Source organism: Colias eurytheme, chromosome 2 (assembly GCF_061535395.1).
Source record: "Colias eurytheme isolate Ceu_HAF_F1 chromosome 2, ilColEury1 Martin Lab GWU primary, whole genome shotgun sequence".
NCBI classification, from domain to species: Eukaryota; Metazoa; Arthropoda; class Insecta; order Lepidoptera; family Pieridae; genus Colias; species Colias eurytheme.
The window spans coordinates 8,100,489-8,122,749 of NC_142981.1; the positions used below are offsets into that span (position 1 = coordinate 8,100,489).

At 32.3% G+C, this 22,261-nt stretch overlaps 1 protein-coding gene across 1 annotated transcript; it reads left to right on the forward strand.

Moving 5' to 3' along the window:
- Positions 1-169: 169 nt before the first annotated feature.
- Positions 170-21,109, forward strand: LOC149910534 (uncharacterized). Its single transcript, XM_090109436.1, has 40 exons — positions 170-347; positions 774-2,593; positions 2,770-2,862; positions 2,939-3,040; positions 3,147-3,281; positions 3,418-3,573; positions 3,801-3,944; positions 4,058-4,195; positions 4,541-4,684; positions 4,861-4,983; positions 5,084-5,227; positions 5,327-5,485; positions 5,955-6,098; positions 6,358-6,546; positions 7,486-7,629; positions 7,719-7,877; positions 8,142-8,285; positions 8,520-8,708; positions 8,990-9,136; positions 9,379-9,561; positions 9,690-9,833; positions 9,911-10,090; positions 10,536-10,682; positions 10,807-10,959; positions 11,198-11,378; positions 11,697-11,806; positions 12,004-12,150; positions 12,383-12,582; positions 12,812-12,845; positions 13,127-13,328; positions 13,496-13,577; positions 13,990-14,168; positions 14,370-14,556; positions 14,850-15,047; positions 15,253-15,349; positions 15,431-15,587; positions 17,210-17,410; positions 17,896-18,056; positions 19,272-19,427; positions 20,130-21,109. The coding sequence occupies exons 1-40, from the start codon at positions 170-172 to the stop codon at positions 20,286-20,288; spliced, it is 7,710 nt and encodes a 2,569-aa protein (XP_089965562.1). The 3' UTR covers positions 20,289-21,109.
- The last annotated feature ends 1,152 nt before the right edge of the window (positions 21,110-22,261 follow it).

Genomic DNA, 22,261 nt, shown 5'->3' on the forward strand with positions numbered 1-22,261 from the left:
TGCTTTCAGTTGAAGTTCTGGAAAGAGACCATGGTTCAAATCCAATAAAAAAATATATTTTTTAATTTTTTTTTCAAAAGCTTTGTATTTAACCATGATTTCACCCATTAATTTCAGATAATTAATCTCGAATGAATCATAAATAATATTATTTTGTTTTAACATAAAAATGAGTTCAAGTAAAACAAGAAAAAGAAAAGCGTTTGTGAAAGGTCCTGTGATTGAATCTGACAATGAAACAACAGAGGTGTTGGTATTACCTCCAAAATTATTAGAGAAATTGGGTATATCTATAGGTAATATTGATGCAGGTCTAAATGAACAAAAAGATCAATTAAATAACAGTGGTGAGTACTTACATCATTTATATTTCAATTATGTTCACTAAAAGCATTTTTAGGTGAAGTACTTTTTTTAAATAAGCTTTTTTTTGAATCATGTTATGGAGTTTTTAAATTTGAAATTTACAAAAGTGTAAAGTATTAATCTAAAAGGACTAGGAATAGAATACAATATAGTATTTTTACACCTACTCAGGTACATTGGAGATAAAATTAAAATAGTTGATTATCAACTTCATAATATAAATAAATAATAAAAAATCCCTTTTAAATCATAATTCATTTTTAAATCAATGGATATCATAATTTTAATTTCTAGTAAGAAAGTTATCTATATATACAGCAACTGATACTAGTCTGATTCAATTGTAATGAGATTAATTAATTATGTATTCATAGTTTCATATTTTTGATTTTTTTTTCTTTTTCTAGGTTCAGATTTAATCCTTCATAATGAAGTTGACAACTCAGCTTTGTTTCAAATGTCTTCACCAAAAACAAATAATGTTAATCCAGATACATCTATAATGGAAACTGCAAACTTAATGAAAGAGTCAGTTTTTCTTAGTCCCACCTTCTCTTCTTCATCAGTTAGTGTTCCATCTTATATTGGTGATGACATTGTTTCTAGTATAAGTTCATTGGATGAAAATGGCAAAGACAAAAAAATAGATGTTGAATTTGAAAAAATTGAAAGCAATTTTATAAATCATGAAATTGTATCATCAACTAAAGAAAATGCAAATGACTTGATCAATGAAAATAATGAAAAACAAATAGCTAAATCACCTGATTTTGCTTTTAAAGACAAAAATAAGGATACACAAATTCTAAATCAAAACATTGTTACTAATGGCATAAAGCCCAAAATAAAACCAAATAACAAAATTTGTGTCATATCTGAAGAAGTGATTACTCCTTGTAACATAAAGGAATTAAAGACATTTGATAAACCAAGCAATTCCACCCTGATTCCAATACCAATTAATTCAATAATAACAACAGAAAAATTAAAGGAAAAATCGAAAAATACCAAGAACAAAAATATTATTGATTGCAACTCAAAACAACTTAACCCTAAGTCTATTCAAAATAATGATAATATTGAGAAAATTAATAACATATCGAAAGAGAATTCTACTAACACAGTGTCCATATCCTTATCAGACAGTTTAAACAATACTGCAATTAAGGACAATTATGAAAGTTCTAATACTAAAATGCTTAATGGTGAGGTAGTAGATAAAAATACACCTGGAGGTGATATTATTAAAACTCAAAATCATGGTCATGCTGAAGAGGTTGATTTTAATTTAAAAAGTGATTTGATTTCTGATAAATTTATATCATGTGCAAAAGATGACTTAAACATTGAACAAATGGCTGGGGAAAATGGAACAACTGCAGAAAAAGCACATTGTACAGAAATAAATGGCAATGAAATTATGTTACCCCCAGAGAATAAGAAAAGTAACCAAGAAGAATATGTTCAATCTAGTGATATGTTAATTCTTAATCCAAAAGAAATTTTAGATCAGACACACCATAAAGCAAATAATGACAAAGATGATTCATTTCTAAACAATTTTAATAACTCCTTGATCTCTAAAGATTGTCCTCTAAATAAGAATAGATGTGGCATACAGTCCAAGTTGCATATTCAGGGAGTTGAAAAGCCGGGTGGTCATGATTTAGTGAATAGAAACACCTTAGCAATAAGAAATAATAAGGACAGTCTTCGGACATATACAAGAAAACCTCTAAAAATTCATGTGCCTTTGAAGGAAACATATAATAAACCTCTCATTCAAGACTTAAACAGTGATACAATAGAAATAAGTGAAATGCTCATTGAGCAAGCATTTTGTGTTTGTCATGATTTTGGACACTATAGTTATTATGATGAGAAGGAGGCTTATGAGCATTTACATTTCCTGACTCGTAAAAATGTCCAATGTTCTTCTGATATCATATTTAGCATTTATAGTGATGACCCTAAATTAGTTCATGTTCATGACCAAAAATTTGAAGAGAATTTAGAAAGATTTGGAGAAGAAATTATTGCTGATGTTGCAGATGAAGATAGTAAAATCTGTTATAACTATATTTCACATGATTTTGATATGAATACGGAAATACAATCAAATATTGATAATAAATCCAATAAGATGAACCAAACAATATTAGGGGATAATATGAATGATGATATTACAACTGATGATAACCACACCAACATTTCGACCTTAGTTAATGTAAGTTTATGTTCTATAATTATATAAAATAAAGATCCTTTAAAAAATACATTTTGTTTATATTAATATGGGAAGGGACTATTTTTATACTAGGGGGGACACTTTATTTTCTATGTACGCAATTATATAAAATATTGTCATAATTTTTTAAGATTCGTATTGATGTGTTTTTTTAGGGTCCGCAACCCTCAACAATCACCACAGAAGCAAAGCTCCAACCTGTATCAGACACCATAATATTATCTGATGTCTGCACTCCAGAATCAATGGTAGTATTTTTATTTTAAACATTTATCTTTATGTCATTCAGTTTCACTAATTTAGAGTTTACTTTTATTTTTGCAGGATTCTGGCGAAAAAAGAATATTTGAAATAGAAATTGAAATTGCTCCAAATCCATGTAACATAGAAGATGATCATTTACAAAAACCCATCATGACAAGAGGTGTAAGTGAAACCAAAATAATTTTGAATTTATATTTAAATAAATATAAAAATATTTGATAATCGCCAATGCTTTCGTATTTATTTACAGTCTTTTTTAATGTTTCAGAAAAGAAAGAGGCTTGAATCGGATCACACTCCTTTGATTCATTTGAAGAAAAAGCCGAAAGTCGTAAATAGTAAAAACAATGCCAACTATGATGATAAAATTTCGCAGGAATGTCCTGAAACTCGACAAAGTGATGTGAGTCAATCATTTTTGTCGGTTGGTCAATTTTTACGAATACTATTTCAATAATACCTTATATGTATTAAGTTGATTGCCGAAAATTAATTTGAACTAATGATAAACAATTGTGTGACCTGTTTATTTTTTTTAGGATACAACAGATGTTAATCTTAAAATTGAGAAAGAAGAACAAAATGATACAGTGATTTGTGGAGTTTGCCAATTAAAACTAAGAAATGAAATGTGGATAGCACATATTTCTAGAGAACACAGTTATTTGGCGTGGAGAGAAAGTGATACCCCATTGGTGGGTATAATTTACTTTAAATTGAGTATGAATTGGTATCTAGTGTTTTAAAACCATCAAACCATGAAATCGATTGTCCTGACAAATTATTTCTATTTAAATATTATATTATCTTATCACTAATGATGTGATTGTAGTGCAACATTTTAAGTATAGACAAATTTACATTTCTCCATTTTTATAAGTTTTTGTGGAATAATAATGTATGTTGAAAAAAATGATTTCAGGATTTTTCAAATGAAGATGTTGTTTATGACCACCTGAATAAAATCTTAAATCAATTGGGGCATTTGATTTGCGGTCGATGTGGAATTGAGCGTGAAAGTACGAAGAAATATCTTCGACACGTGAACAAGTGCAGCGTAGTTCCTGTAAGTCATATGACTAATTATTTAATTAATACAGCAATATTGTTATAAATAAAAAAAAGATCTTTGTGTAATGTGCGTAATTTTATATTCATGAAAATGTTAAACTATTTTAGGGAGTCTGTTTTATAGATGTGCCGAGTGGTGTCCATGTTGTAAAATGTGGAGTTTGTCACAAGGAAGTCGCCGATTGGATCGGTCATATCGCAAAAGAGCATAATTATCTTGCATGGAGGGAAGGAGAGCTTCCGATTGTAAGTGTCAAATGTTTATATAGAGGATTTCATCCCCCCCTTCCATACACCTAGACCAATTTTAATTTTGTTTCGCTTTTCTATTAAATACTCAATTCTATTAAATAATAATATTTAGCCACTAGACATAATGTTCAGTTCTTAAATCATGTTGTGGAATTTGGGTCAAAGCAGTTATTTTTCGGGTTCCGAACCTCAACTGGAAAAACGGAACACATATAAGGATCACTTTGTTGTCTGTCTGACTGTCAAGATCCTTTTTCTCAGTCCGACTTGCACTTTTGTATTACTCAGATTAGTTTACTCGTATGTTATGAGTACTTACATATTTTCATCTCTTACTAGAATTTCGAGGATGAGACAATCGTTCGACAATATTTAAATTCCATCGCGAAGCAAATTGGAGGGTTGACTTGCGCAAAATGTGGTTGTTGCCGAAAATATGTGAAAGCTTATCTCGATCATATCAATACTTGTGGTGCTGAGAAGGTAAATGTTCCTATTATGGTAGTGAGTTCTTTTCAGTAAATATTTATACATAATAGATTATGTTAATTATATTAAACAAGTAAATACTTTTATTCTTTAAACGCTGAAAATATATTCAGCTGCTGATATTATACATTACAGTAACAGTTACGAAAAAAGTAATATGATTTTTACAGAGCAATTATGAACCTGGTGAAGTTGTAAAGTGTGGAGTTTGCCAAGAAGAAGTAAGGGATTGGTACACTCATATTGGTGAAAAACATAATTATATTGCTTGGGCCGATGGCGAACCAGCTTTAGTAAGTAGAAAGATTATCATAATAATGTTAAATGAAATATATTATTAATCTTTAATTTAGGTTTATTTATATACTTATGATCTCTTTTTTTAACTTTCAGAAAGTTGATGATGAAGAATCCGTCCAAAAACACTTAAATTCTATAGTAAAACAAATAGGTGAACTTGTTTGTTCAAAATGTGGGTATCATCGAAAACATGTGAACTCATACCTCAATCACATAAAAGTATGCGAGGGTTTAATGGTAAGTATAGCTTGAAAAAATGTCTTATTTATTTATATATTGAATATAAGTTAAGTATATAAAATTTAGAATTTATATACATAAAACTAATTATTTCAGAATACCACATTGAATAGCACTTTAGACAGTACCCTCGATAGTACAAGAAACACTGTTAAATGTGGAGTATGTGATAAAGAAGTACGCGAAAAAAACTGGATTAAACATATTCAGCAAGAACATAATTATATTGCGTGGACTCAAGATGGTACACCTTTGGTATGTATTTTTTCGATATTGCAAATATTATGAGCTCCAATTATTTATATTTATCACTAAATATAATAAAATAAATCATCTGCTAAGTCTGTTTAAACAGATTAATTGTCTTTCTGTTTTTGTTTTCTGAAGGCTGAAACTATTAGTCAGGTTAAGTTTTTGACTGCGCGAGTGATGCCGCGAGCGGAAAGCTTTTATTTAATATGCATATTGAAAACATTAGTTGTTATTTAAGTCTGTATAAATTATTTTGTAACAATTGATATTTTTGGTTCTATGGGACACAGTTTTATGTGTCCCTTAGACACATAAAACTGAAAGAATAGAATAAATTCGATTGCTCTGGCGGGTCACGTGTGGCTGAATTGGTCAGGCATCCGCCCCGGAATGGCGCGAAGGAAGGTTCGAGTCCCGCCTCGTGATCGAATTTTTTTTATTCTTTATAAATTTATATTTTGTAACATTTCAGGATACCAATGATAAAGAAGCCGTTTATGACTATTTGTACACTATCTCTAAAGAGTATAACGGGCTTATTTGTTCTAAATGTGGAATACGTCGCAAATACGTTAAGTTATATCTAAGTCATATTAAAACATGCACTGGAAGTAGTGTGAGTATTTTGTATCTATTTTAAAATAATAATCAAAAGACATGATAAACAGCAGTTGTTTCATACAAATGTTGTTTATCATTTCTTTTGATTAAACAAGAGCTAAACTACTTTGAATCTTATAAGATCATCAATTTGATTCCATACCACTGAGAAATAGGGAAGTAGGATTCATAAAACTAGAACATTTATATTCGCTGATATTAAAGTTTTTCGATGCCAAACAATGTCGATAAATGTAAATTATTATTTTTTGTAGGATAATTCCAACAATTCTGAGGCCGATGTTAGTAATTTGGATAGCAGCGTTGCGGAAGATACTTCTTTAGAAAGTGAGCCTCTAGTGAAGTGTGGGGTGTGCCAAAAAGAAATTACGAATGGCAGTTGGCTCCGTCATATAGAAAAAGAACATGATTACATAGCATGGAAGGAAAACGAAACACCTTTAGTAAGTACTAGCGGTCCGCTCTGGCTTCGCCCGTGGTACATATTTACGTTTTCTCTACGTAAGAATCATCCTCGTACTTCAAGGAATATAAGAAAAAAGAATGATCGAAATCGGTTCAGCCGTTCACACGTGATGCCGTGACAACGCGAAACGGGTTTCATTTTTATATACAGGGTGTCCCAGAAGTCGACGTCAAGCCGAAATTTTCTGACAGGCAATGCCTCATCAGTTATCAGAAAAATTAAAAAAAAAAATTTAAGTCATGTATTTTTGAAGTTATGGATTTTTTTCCAGAAAATGTACACCATGTGGCAGTTTTTTCATTCCTGTTGTTACAAATATTTACTTTTTGCCATTTTTTTTTCTCTTACGTCATCCCGAATAGTGCTTTATGTAACCTGTGTCCCTAAACCCTGTGCCGATCATTCCAACTTGTAGGAAAATGTCATTTTATACTCTACCAAGTTTTCAAAATTAGTTTTTCGCACTACTTCAACTGATCGTCCTGAAAAAAAAAATGTATTGCTCCAGTTTGGCAAGTAGCTTTAAAAGTTAGCGCATTTAATAAGGATTCTAACGTGGTATTACACTTACTCCATTATATCTTAGATCGGTCATAAAAAATTTTTTTCTTAATCAAAGTCTGTTTTTAACAATTTCTTTGAAATTACAAAAAACAATTCTAGTGTACCTAAAGCGTTCCTAATGACCACAGGTGGTTTAAATAAGATGGAGAGAGACATTCCATAAAGCGTGAGCGAGACAGATAGTGACGCTTATGACATACAGACGCAAATAAGTGAACTAGAGTAAAATAAAGACTTTTTTATGATTATTTTATTTATACGAAGTTTCTTTTTTATGATTATTGACAAATATATTATTAATATTTAATTTAGGTTTATTTATATACTTATGATCTCTTTTTTTAACTTTCAGAAAGTTGATGATGGAGAATCCGTCCAAAAACACTTAAATTCTATAGTAAAACAAATAGGTGAACTTGTTTGTTCAAAATGTGGGTATCATCGAAAACATGTGAACTCATACCTCAATCACATAAAAGTATGCGAGGGTTTAATGGTAAGTACTTAATGCTTGAAAAAATGCCTTATTTGTTTATATATTGAATAAAATTTTGGATTTTATATACATAAAACTAATTATTTCAGAATACCACATTAAATAGCACTTTAGACAGTACCCTCGATAGTACAAGAAACACTGTTAAATGTGGAGTATGTGATAAAGAAGTACGCGAAAAAAACTGGATTAAACATATTCAGCAAGAACATAATTATATTGCGTGGACTCAAGATGGTACACCTTTGGTATGTGTTTTTTCGATAATGCAAACATTATGAGCTCCAATTATTTATATTCATCACTTAACATTTTAAAACAAATCATCTGCTAAGTCTGTTTAAACAGATTGATTGTCTTTCTGTTTTTGTTTTCTGAAGGCTGAAACTATTAGTCAGGTTAAGTTTTTGACTGCGCGAGTGATGCCGCGAGCGAAAAGCTTTTATTTAATATGCATATTGAAGACATTAGTTGTTATTTAAGTCTGTATAAATTATTTTGTAACATTTCAGGATACCAATGATAAAGAAGCCGTTTATGACTATTTGTACACTATCTCTAAAGAGTATAACGGGCTTATTTGTTCCAAATGTGGAATACGCCGAAAATACGTTAAGTTATATCTAAGTCATATTAAAACATGCACTGGAAGTAGTGTGAGTATTTTGTAGCTATTTTAAAATAATAATCAAAAGAAGTTATAATCAACAGCTGTTATTGTATTTAACTACTATGAATCTTGTAAAATCATCAATTTGATTCCATATCACTGAGAAATAAGGTAGCAGAATTCATTAAGCCAGAATATTTATAATCGCCGATGATAAAAGTTTTTTCTATGACAGTGTTTCTATGCCAAACAATGTCGCTAAATAATTATTTTTTCGTAGGATAATTTCAACAACCCTGAGGCCGATATTAGTAACCTTGATAGCAGCGTTGCGGAAGATACTTCTTTAGAAAGTGAGCCTCTAGTGAAGTGTGGGGTGTGCCAAAAAGAAGTTACGAATGGCAGTTGGCTCCGTCATATAGAAAAGGAACATGATTACATAGCGTGGAAGGAAAATGAAACACCTTTAGTAAGTATTACAATTAACTTCTTGTATCTTCTCTTCTATACATCATAATTATATTGAATTCTATCTATTTTTGCAATGTTTTATACATATTATGTATATACAGGGTGACTGGTAATTCGACGTGATCTTTCAAAGGGGTTATACTAACCCTGGTTAACTAGACTTAATTTGTTGCAAATGACCTCTAGTATAACCCATTTGAAGGATCACGTCGAATTTCCAGTCACCCCGTAGAATGATACAAAGAAATGACGACTAATTTATATAAATTTGAATTTCAGAATACAAACAACAAAAATGAAGTTCACGATTATTTATACAATATCACTAAACAAAATAATGGATTGGTTTGCTCGCAATGCGGCTGTCGGCGGAAATACGTAAAAGCATATTTGGATCATATACAAGCTTGCAAGAACGAGAATAATGTAAGATTTTCTGTCTATATGTATATTTGTTTTAAAATAGTTTATATATTTCTGTTATTCAATTAAAGATTCAAGATAATGGTAGACGTTAAATTTTTAATGTAATTTAAAATATGTTGTAGAAACAAGGAAAAAAAAGGAATACATATTTCTGTTTGAATGTTTGAATTCTAATTGTAAACAAACCAATAATTAATAAATTATATTATCATTGATATAACAACGATTTGCTTCATCTGCAGGATTCTCCAAATGATTCTTTACTGAATAGTAGTAATATGGATGGAAATGTTTCAAATAGTTTAATTAAGAATGAAAACATGAAGTGTGGGGTTTGTCAGGAAGAGGTTGAAGATGACCTGTGGTTAAATCATATAGAAGAAAAGCATAATTATATGGCTTGGAGAGAAAACGAACAGCCTTTAGTAAGTTTTGAATGGTATTAATTTTTATACTATGTGTTTATTTATCAAATAAAAAAAAAATATATAGAAAAGTAACATAATTATTTATCGAGTATTTAACTTTTTCTAATAAATCAATTTCTTTATAGAATTCAAGTGATAAAGACGAAATTTATGAACATTTGTACAATATTTCTAAACAAAATAATGGTCTTCTGTGCCTTAAATGTGGATGTCGCCGTAAATATGTGAAGTCCTATTTGAGTCATATTAAAAGCTGCACTGGGAATCCTGTAAGTCAAATTTTAAATATGTTTTATAATTTCTAAATTAAAGACTTAAGGTTAAGAATAACTAATGAATTTTACAGGATTGTACTAATGATTCAATAGCAGATACAAGTAATTTAGACCAATCTATAGTTGATAAAAATGATAAAGCTTCAGTGAAATGTGGTGTGTGTCAGAAAGAAATAGAAAGTGGTAACTGGGTGACACATATTAAAGAGGAACATGATTATATTGCTTGGAAAGAAAATGAAGCACCCCTTGTGAGTATTCAGTCTTATTAGTTATATCATTGAAGTTATTTAACCCATTGACCACCGAGCGGCCCGATCGGGCCGAGACACAATAGATTTTCTATTGTGTCTGTGATCCGAGGACTGATGGATTAAAATTTAAATTACACTTAAAATTTCTGCACGTTGTAATATCGATAACCAGTTGATTGTTTATATTTATGACTTGTAAAAATTTTTTTTTTCTTGTTGTTATTTTTTAAGCTATTGCATAGCTTCTATCGCGGGCCTTGAGCGCGGGGACCGAATCGAGAAATTCCGTAACGAAAAAACCTCACGCTCCCCACTCCGACGGACACGGAGGTTTCGCCTTGAAGGCATGCTATGCAATAACTTTAGCGCGGCAGTCCCCGAGTGCCACACGTGTTTTTTTACATTTTTTAAATTAATTATTAATTCAAAATTATATTTTCAGGATGTCAATGATAATGACGCCCTGTACAAACATTATTATAATATCGTTCAAACGTACGGCCAACTTACCTGCAAGAAGTGTGGGTGTCAGCGCAAATACGCAAAATCGTATATGAGCCATGTACAATCCTGTACTGGTGATTATATGGTAATTGAGAAATTATATTTTATTCGTTTTTAATATTTATACACCTATCCAAATATTTAGAAATTATTTTATGAATTTGATAGAAAGTTCTGTAAGAATTATATGTTTAAAAATCTTTTTATAGGACCCCACGTTCGTTCAAATCCAAAAAGAAACCCAAGATAACAAAATAGTGAAGTGTGGTGTGTGTCAATTAGAAATGGAGAATAAGAGATGGACTACACATATACAGAGGTTTCATAAGTACGTAGCGTGGCAAGAAGGTGAAACGCCGTTAGTAAGTTGCTTAAAATAATTAATATTGATAAAAAACACTTAAAATCATGATTGTGTTGTCACCAATCCTCAATAAGTGTACAAAACTTGTGTGAAAAAAATTGACTTTAAAGTGTCAAAATCAGAGTAATGTATATGTAATATATACATATGTTAAGCTAATAAAAGCGTGTTAATTGGTAATTCGCATAAAAAATATTTTTTGATGATAAATCTCTAATATTCCTCTATCATTTCAGGATACCGAAGATGAAAATCAAGTTAACGAACACCTTTATAATATGTCGAAAAAATATGGCGGGTTGACTTGTGCGAAGTGTAATGTTACTAAGAAATATGTAAAGGTGTTCCTGGCTCATATCGAGAGTTGTGACGTTGATGTGGATGTTAAAGCTCTTCCGGATTATGAAATGAATTCAGGTAATTGTTTTGAAACCACTTAAATTTGGTTGTTAACTAGACTTATGAATGTTTTTTTTTATAAATTTATTATTATCATACTAATAATAAAAAAAAAGTGTGTGTGTCAGAAGAAACTTCTTTGGCATGATTCAAAGATACCAAAATCGTCGCCTTACTCCATGACTTGACGGTATTGCCATACCGCGACCTCGAAACTTTACTCTCAGCGCGTCTAAAGAAGTTTCACTTCAATTAATTCGATATAAAATATTCTACAGAGTCCTATTTTTAATATTTTTATATGTCAAAACTAATTGATTATGTGTTTTATTTCAGATACGTACGAATGCGCGCTATGTCATGAAACTGGGCCAATTAGTGAATGGAAAAAGCATGCCATGAAGAAGCATTACAATGTCGCCTGGATGGTCGGAGATGTACCAATTGTATGTGACGCTTTATTATTTTAGTTACAGTTATAATTAATTTTCTCTTATTTTGTTTGTTTGAACGCGCTAATCTCAGGAACTACTGGTCCGATTTGAACCCTACCTAATAATAAAAGTTTAATAAGCCATTAGTAATCCAATCATAACTTGGAAGGATAATTAAATAAATATGTAATCGTATTAATATTTTACAGGATTTAAAAAACTTGCCTTGTGTGGAAAAATATCTTAAAGAATACCAAAAATATCACAAGACATTACGATGTTTGGAATGCGGTATGGTTCGAATTTCTATCACGGGATTTTATGCTCACGTCATGTTCTGTGGAAAAACTGAAGAGGTTTGTTGTATTAATAAAAATAACATTTTATTTTGAAACAAATAACGTTTTTGTTATTTGATTTTCTTTTGATATCTGTAAAATCCATATAACTTTAAAGCCTTTTGAAAAACTTGAAATTTTATTATATTATAATATATAGAAGAATTATATTGGTCTTTATAAATTACGAATAATCTAGATATAAATCATCACATGATCACTAGCTAAACGAATTCTTTCTTTTCTGTAGGAAAAAGACATGTACAAGAGTTATTGCGAAATATGTAACAACAAATATATAGGCGTGTACAAAGCACAACATATGAAAGCTCATCGAGAGCAAGAGTATGCGCAGATGAACAAACAGATGATAGAGGCCAGGCAAGAGGCGATATTAAATCAAAAACCTGAAGATGAAGAAACTCCTGGTAAACGGCGAGCTGCTGAAAAGTAAGTAAAAATTAATGTAAATACTATTTTGATCAAAACTTAGTAATATTATAATATGTAGTCATATTATTCTAGAATCTAGACAATATAGTGTTCATTGTATTATTTAAATTTGCATATGTATGTATAGAAACGACGAGTCTATAGTTCATTATTATTTGTAGGTGCATCGTTAATTTCATACTTTTCCAAGAATTATTCTTTGAAATCACGAATTATTTTTTTGCAGGGCTAAGAATGTCATCAAGAACATCACAACAAAGGTAAGCTTATTTATTTTCACAAAGGATATAAGGACTTGGAAGATATTTACTTACATTTTTTTAATGGTCTTGAAGTTTTTGATCTTATCGTATAATTTGCAAACCAGAAGAATTCCGTAGAATCACTCGCGAAGTACCTGCATATAAAGTTATTACGTGGATAAATAACCACAAGTATGCGTATTGCGTACATTCATAAATTCTTACAGCCTAATGCATTTATCGTAAGATAATCCCTTATTAATACAAATAGTACCCCAATAATTATTAATTTTCCATAGACTGAAGATAAAGAAAACACTGATGATGATATATCAGATGATAACTATGACGAGACTAGAGACGATAGCAGCAGCGAGTCAGACGATTCTGTGACAATCGATCCGACGTCGGACGAAGAATCGATTGACACGGAAATCGATTCAGACGTGTCTAACGATGACAAAATAGAAGTGAAGAGAAAGAAAAAGTATGGAGAATCATGTAAGTGTCAGTTTTCCATTAACACATATTTATATGATATAATATTTATATTTTACCTTTAAACTACAAAAAAAAAATCAAACGACTTTTTAAGAAGTTTTTTGGATGGTCAAAATACATGATTTAATGTTTACCTCTTTATAAATTCTTTTTTTTATACGTTCCAGCGTTTGCAACTATTAACAATAAACGAATACCTTTTACGGTATCACAACCTGCTGCATATATTGCTGATAGTGCCAAAGAATTGTAAGTATTTTCACTATAACAAATACAACACAATACTTATAAATTTATAATTTGAAGTGAAACTTTTTTAGTCGCGTTCAGAGAAAAATTTCATGGCAATACGTCACGTAATGGCATAAGGCGACGATTTTGGTATCTCTGAATCTTGTCAAAGAAGTTTCACTTCTGACATGTGTGTTCAGCACACACGCATTTTTTTATGCATGTGTATCGTGTACACGTAATTTTTTTACCCAAGAATGCTAAAAAATCAATAATAATTCATTGTTAAGTGACTATTCAGTAAATTACTATTCCTCCTCATATTCATTTTAAATATACCATCAATTTTAAATAATTCTTACGTTTTCTTTTATTCAATATATTCGTCCTGTTAAAAACCACCTCGTTTTACGTAAATGTTATATTCCAGTTTCAAGACCCATTACACATCAAGTACTCTATTCCCTCAATGGTTAAGTTGCGAATATGAAGCAGTCCCTGAAGACCAGCTAGCCAAATATATGCCACCGTTAGCGAAGTCCTGTAATGTTATGTATTCGACCGACGGTTGGACGACGTACGACCGATTTGAAGCAAGGAAGGGAAAAGGTATGGTATCGATATTAGTTACGGTAAAAAATAAGTATTTTAGTGATCTTGATATTAAAACCAGACAATTTTTATCTTTTTTGTGAAATTTATTTTTTTCAACATATTTATGGTTGACCAATCTCTATTACTGTTACTAATCGTTCTTTTCTTTCTCATTAAGCTATATATTTCGCTCTGTGATTTCGCTGTATTTCCTAGGTCTCAGTTTGTTCGTGGGTGCCAGTATAAACAATATACGCTGGGTGCCTCCTCGAAAGAATTGTGAAAATACGCCATATTTGAGTGTCAACTGTTACAACGGACCGGACGCACCGCGCCTTGATGTGACGCAAACTGTCGAACATCCCGCCATGATACAGATATGGGATTTTCAGGATATGTCTGAGTGAGTTATTTTGCTAATTTTTTACATGGCAAAGAGAGAAAGCTCTCATGAAGTTTTTAATAATTCTCCCATTTTAGTTACTGTACGAGGGTTATATCTATGTATAATATTTTACATGTTTAATATTATCATGAATAGTGTGTTTTTGTATAACAGCTATTGTGTTTCCATAAAGTACCCTCAAAATTTACACCAACTTTAAAAATAAAATCCACAGTTATTTATTAGCATTTTATTGCTAAAACAACATACTGTTTTTACATTATGTTATGCAATTATAATTTTTATTTCAGCCTTCCATCATTCGTTTTTGGGATAGCACACGATCTAGGCACAGTGTGGAGTATGGATTGGTGTCCTTCTGGGGCTTGTGAACTATTAAAAGATGAGGAAACAAAAGGTTTCACAAGGCTGGGATTATTGGCCGTAGCCTGTTCTAGTGGGTCCGCTTATATCTTCTCGGTTCCTCACCCGTCGTCGATAATAGAAGGGTCAGTATACTATAATGAACAATTGCTTTTAATATATATTGAAATTGAATTTATGCTAATAATTTAAGTACCTTTTATAATACGTACTTATAACGCACGAAAATAGGGATCCTATTGGGATGGGATATTTTTTCATGTTTGAAGCATCATGTTATTAAAATGGCTATTTCTTATGATAAAAACAAGTTAATAATGTATGTTTCAGTGATAAATTGGTGTATAAGTTGAAACCTGTAGTGGAGTTACGCATGTGCCGAAGTAAAAATAAAAAATTTCAAAGCACTGCCATTAGCTGGTCCAATGTAAGTATATTTTAATACGATTGTACTCAGATTAAATTATAATTTAATACCTTTTTATTAACAGTTTAATTATTTTTTCAGAATAAAGGTCATGCGTGTATAATAGTGGGATATTCTAATGGAGCTACAGCAAACTTTGATTTGAACACCGACTCTCCGTTGCTTACATGTGTAGAAGATGGCGTTACAGTGTTCTATCCATTCCACGATGAGAAATCGCATTCGGCTTGTGTGAACGGTATGATAAAGTTTAAAATCTATTTCAAATGTCAAAATTCCAAATATATTACGTTTGAAAACTTTCTTTCAATATCATAATGACAATATAAAGAAATGAAAAAAAAGTATGTTGAAGCGAGTGAAGTGTTCAATTTATAATTTTTAAAATGTATCAAACTACATATTACTAGCTTTCCGCCTGCGGCTTCGCCCGCGTTTTCAAAAAAAAACCCGCATAGTTCCCGTTCCCGTGGGATTTCCGGGATAAAACCTAGCCTATGTCACTCAGAAATGATGTAGCTTTCCAACAGTGAAAGAATTTTTCAAATCTGCCAAGTAGTTTCGGAGCCTATTCAATTCATACAAACAAACAAACAAACAAAAAATCAAACCTTTCCTCTTTATAATATTTGTATAGATAATCCCCAAACTTAATAAATGTCGTAGTTTATACTGTCTGTTTCTCTAAATATATCTATGTTAAAGTCGATATTTTACAGCTGAAGTTAGGTTCGAGTAGATGTGTACCGCTTTTCCACTCGTGACTAACTTCAGCTTAGTGGAAAGGCTTCACTACATAGTATAAAACAGAGTCGCTTTCTCTGTCCCTATGTCCCTTTGTATGCTCAAATCTTTAAAACTACGCAACGGATTTTGATGCGGTTTTTTAATAGATACAGTGATTCAAGAGGAAGGTTTTAGTATATTATAATTTATCACTACATTGTATAAAACAAAGTCGCTTTCTCTGTCCCTATGTCCCTTTGTATGCTCAAATCTTTAAAACTACGCAACGGATTTTGATGCGGTTTTTTTAATAGATAGAGTGATTCAAGAGGAAGGTTTTAGTATATAATATAATTTTGACGACGCGGTTGGCGCAGTGGTAAAGTAACTGCCTACTGAGCCGACGGTCCCGGGTTCGATCCCCGGTCAGGGCAAATATTTGTGTGATGAACTCAATTATTTGTTCTTGGGTCTGGTTGTTATTATCTGTACTTGTACTTAACTAGCTCTGCGACCCAAACAGAGTCTTGGCTTCCGACACGAGTTTACGCCACTTTCCTCGATCGCGCGCAGTTTCTTGCCAATTAACGGCCTCCAAGTTTCGTAAATCGGCAACTGTTGCGTCGCTCCATCGATATCTCGGACGGCCAACGGGGCGTCGGCCAGTTGGAATGCCCAGATATGCCTTTTTCACGGCCCGATCATCCCCCATTCTTAAAACGTGACCGAGCCATCGGAGGCGTTGCGCCTTTGTCTGGCCAATGATGTTGGGTTCGGCCACGAGGTGTTGAATTTCCGCGTTCCTACGAATTCTGAAGCTACCATCTGGCTCTTTAACGGGACCTAGGATTTTGCGTAGAATCTTTCGTTCGGCCACGAGTAGCTTATTTTCTTCCTTTAGCTTTTTTTTTTGTTATTATCTATATATGTATTTATTTAATATTATATTTATCGTCGCCTAGTACCCACAACACAAGCCTTAATTGAGCTTACTGTGGGACTAGGTCGATTTGTGTAATAATGTCCTATAATATTTATTTATTTATATTTATAATTTATTAGGTTTTAGGCAAAGCGGGCGAAGCCGCGGGCAGTAAGCTAGTATTGGATATAATATTTATTATTGTACCGCAGATGTAGTATCTCTGTGCGGTGGAGCTGGAGGTGCAGAATGGCGCTGGTCGGGCTCGTGCAGTACGTCAGCGACGGGCACTACTGCAGTACTGGGGGCACCTGCGGCGACCGCTGGCACTGCGCACGTGCAGCTCACAGCTACACATATAGCACGGGAACCGCTTTGGCCTGCCGCTTTACTCACTGGGAACAGTGATATTGGTTAGTAATGGTACAGGTTGGGTGTACCGTGTAAGAGAGCAACTTATAGTGGTACGTGCAACACTCTCCCATGCACTTGAAACAACGCCACGTAGCACGGTAGCCGTGATATCATTGGCATTGACTGAATGAGTTGTGCATTCCCATGTCCCCTCAACTTCACAGGTCGATTTTCTGCTTACCAAATAGAATAATAGTGATATTCTAAGTACAATACATAACTGGTTGGGTGTAAAAATAGAATTGAAAAGTCAAACAAGTGGCGCGCCAGCCAGTCTAGTCTGTCGCTTTGCTCGCAAAAACCTGGTTGCAAAAATTCTGAAGGATATAACGTACTGGAAATACTTATTTATTTATTATTTTATTTTGTTGGCGGTGAAGTAGGTACACATCCGGTATCAAATTTTTTGGATTGAATTCTATCATGATTACTCTTTACGTTCCTTTACATGATTATAAATCCAATGAAATGTCCCTTTGAGCAGTATCGCAAGCAATAAACGAGGTGGACTGGTGGGGGTCGGGGCGGCGGTTGGGCCCCGTGAGCGCGGCGTGCGGCTGCGCGCACTGCGCACGGCTCGCCGCCTTCATACCGCCGCTGCTCAAGACCATGTTCCTGCACCCCGTGTTCCAGGATAAGCGGGAGGTGAGTTTTGTTGTTGGTGTTAATCGTTATTTGTGTCTGTGTGTTGAAAATTATCTTGAAGTACATAGTTACGAGTGTTAGGGCGGCCGTACACGGACCGCTCGAGCAGTTAACGGCTTAGCGACGTACATGGACGGCTCGAGCGGTCGGTTGTTGACGTGTACGGCGGTGAATGAATGTCCATAGTTCACCGCGCGGTCGCGGCTTCAAGCGGTCGGTCTCAACTGCTAGAAGCGGTCCGTGTACGGCCACCCTTACTGCTGGAATAGTATCAGGGCAATGTAATATAGGTGATCTCATTTTTTTATATAAAATTAAATTACAATTAAAAATTCTTTATTCTTTAAGACACGTACATCAATCATACATACATACATTTTACATAATGCTTTAAAACAGTTTCTTAAAGAAAAACGTTAAAATACAGTAATAAAATCATTGGTTCCCGCACTAGGCAATGTCTGTCCTGCGGGACCGTTATATTAACCAAAATAGCATTTCAATTTATATTTGACTGAAATTATTAATATAAAAAATATGATGGAAACCATAGAAATCTAAATAACAAGACACATAGAAGTGCTATAATGTCATAATAATTCGTATGAAAACCGCTGTCGCCAAAATCAACACATTTAAACCGATAGCTAAACAGTACACACAAGTAAACTATGCCTTTTATTGGACAGCTTGATTTTAGTGAAAACTAACTTAAATATTAAACATCCTAACGCACGAATTTACGGTTTATTTTAGAATAACATCCCTAAGCATATGAGACGTTTTGTTTATTTTTGCTCCAATACGCAAAAATTCGGCTTTTCTACAACAGAGGTTTTCAATACATATAACTTTGAACATAAACTCATAGAAATAAGGTTGAAATTTGTGTTAAACGTGATAAATAAGAATGGTCATGGTCATGTGCACGTCATGTGGCATGGTAACCACCTGAGCGGCGACAATGTCACGCGCGCTTACCACTTCTATTGCCTTGTTATTTAGATTTCTATGATGGAAACGCTGATCATTAAAAGCGTTAATGAACCATAAGACGTAATAAAGTTTATTGAAAATTTCCGTCGAAAGTATAGACATAATATTATCATAAATGTTAAGGTAAACACATAATAGTAAACATTTTTTTCCTTGTTTATGTACGTTGGTTAAATTCAGGCGAATAAATTTTAAATAATACTATATATTTTTTTACAGTTGCAAGTACGGATAAAAATTGATATGGTGCCTCTAAAAGAGAATAAAGACTCGAAAAAGAAGTCCGAGCAACCTTTAAAATTGGAATCGTATGTATACGAAGAGGTTACCAAATATTATGGAATTGAATATAAATATGCCTCAGATTTGGATAAGGTAAGATTTTATTTTTTATCAATAATTTGTGATAAAATAATGTTAATTTTTCATGAATATATTTTTATACTAATAAAAAGGAATATTCTATAAAAATAATATCATCTGACTGAGTTAAATGAAATGAAATGAAAAAAATCTTTATTGAAAAAAGTTTTAAAATAATACAGTTTATATATTTGAGGAAACTAAAGCCTGTGTCAGTTTGTGTTAAAGCGGCTTTGGAATCTTATATATAAAAATGAATCGCAAAATGTGTTGGTAAGCGCATAACTCGAGAACGGCTGAACCGATTTCGATAATTCTTTTTTTATTATATTCCTTGAAGTACGAGGATGGTTCTTATGTAGAGAAAACGTAATTATGTACCACGGGCGAAGCCGGGGCGGACCGCTAGTTAATTATAAATTTAGTTCATTTTGATACAACGAACAATAATAAATACAGGATATTACGAACATAAAAAACAAAAAAAATGTGTGCGTGTACTAGAGTACACACGTAAGAAGTGAAACTTCTTTACGTAACGCAAAAATGTCACGCGTACGGCGTAACGAAAAAATGTCACGCGTACGGCGTAACGCAAAAATGTTACACTAAATTTTTGTCCAACCCCGATAAAGAAGTTTCACTTCAATAAAACTTAACCATAAATTAATAACTAAAGTATTTATATTACAATAATTGTTTATTTATTTCTAGTCGGATATCCAACACCATTTAAACAAGCCCCGGAAGAAGAGTCCGGACCAATTCCCCTTAGCCGAAGTGACGTCGATGGAATTCTGTCCAGTGCCCATATATCACAAGAAACTAGCCATAGCCACGCATTCTGGTATGCTTTTCGTTATAAATACGTGATAGTTAATAATTTTAATACATTTTAAACAAATATATTGAGCTTTAATGTATTAGATAGTTATGGTCTTACTACAAAACAATTTAAACACAGTCTAACTTTAAACCAGGGATATGTCACTTTAATTGTTGTCTATATGAAATACGACAAAACCAGATTAAAGAGAACCCGCGCGAGTCTTCGAGACCTCTACCTTGTCTGAAGTTTTTTGTGGTAAGACAGTTAAGGTTTTGTACTCCAATGTTCCAAAGATGTTATTGTAATAAATATTGGCGGATTGTTCAATCGGACGTGTTATTGAATTGTTGAATTGTAATTGATTATCTTTTTTAAGTATATCCGTTCCGTATTTTTATTAATAATTATAATACGTTATACACAGTCGTGTTTGAGTATTCGTATATTATATATTTTTTATTCAATTGCGCCTGTTATGTGATTAACATAAAAAAATGGTATAAATTCACGTTTGATTTCTTAGCTTTTTGGGCTATTTTTTAACATGGAGAATAAATCTCTAATGAAAAGTGTTGGTCACAAAAATGTTTTGTAAAGACTATAAAATTAGAGATGGTTTTAATTAAAATTAAAATGAATATTGAATATGTATAAAAGTATGAAATCAGAAATTTGTAAATAGCAATGTTTTATATTTGTAAACAATATGTGTAGAACACATAGTGGATTTTAATTAACATTCGTATTAAAATGATGATAAATTTTCTTGTATTATTACTTGCAAAATAAAACATTTGATCTCGGCTTTTGTTATGCAGTATAAAGTAAAAGTAATAAAAATTACTTGTGGTTCTAAACTGACCTTTCTCTACAGGTAAATTAGCTTGGAGAAATTTTTGCATATGTAGTGGTGTGTATATTACTCAGATCTTAGAGCGCGTTTCCACTATATCGTTCTGGCCTATACAAAAATGTTTCGATATCCTAACATTACTATTTAACTTTATACTTATTCCTAGCAACACTTTTGTTTTCAATAAAAACAAGTTTTTATTTGAAAGAAAATGGTTTTGACTTTATAAAAAAAAATATATCATTCAATTTTACGTCCTTGAGCAAACGACAAGGCGACTACCGTGAAACAATAAAATATCGTGTCCATAATAATTTGTTTCATAATTAATATTTGACCATAATAATTACGAAACAAAACAAATAAATAAATCGTCACTTGATAGTGGAAAGTGGAAACACGCACAAAACCAGAATAAACCAGTTTACGCTGTCCGCAGGTGCCACGTGCAGTCGTTTGGTAGCGTTAGAACATAAAGCACATTTCATTCAAAAATTATAATTATTATGTACGTAGTTTAATTGATAAATTTTGTATTTGTTGATTGTTGTTATTATTTGTTATTATTGTTATAATATTTGTTGAAGTGAATTACATGTCCCGCAGCCGGAGGCCCCAAATGAAAACTCAGATGTACTTAAAAACTACATTTAATAGCTAAAATGAGACTTTTACACCCATGTCTGCACGATGCAGACCGGAGTTAAAGAATGAATTTATACAGTTTAATAATTATAAAGACGTAAGCTTGGATGCTATAAGGGAAATCGCATCCACATTCTATTCCCGTGCGAACGGCGTATTCAGCAGTTTTGTATGAAGGCAGGGCCATAACTAGTGTTTAATTTGTGTGTAAGTGTTGTAACTTTATATTGTTAATTCAATATGGCTCCAGTGTTAAAACATGGTCGAGGCAAGCCTTTGACTTCTCAAACTAAAGAATTAAACTTTAAATGTCGTTTCTTTTTCAGGTTAGTAAATTTTTCATTTTAGTAACATTGTTAATGTAAAAGTTATATGTATGTTAAATGTGCAAATATTAAAATAAAGTCTCATCTTTTTCAGAGGAGAAACACATATAGTTTAATTTAAAATCCCTTATATATACAGGGTTACTTGTAAAACACCGGCAACCTCGCAGGACAAGATAGCTAACATCATAAG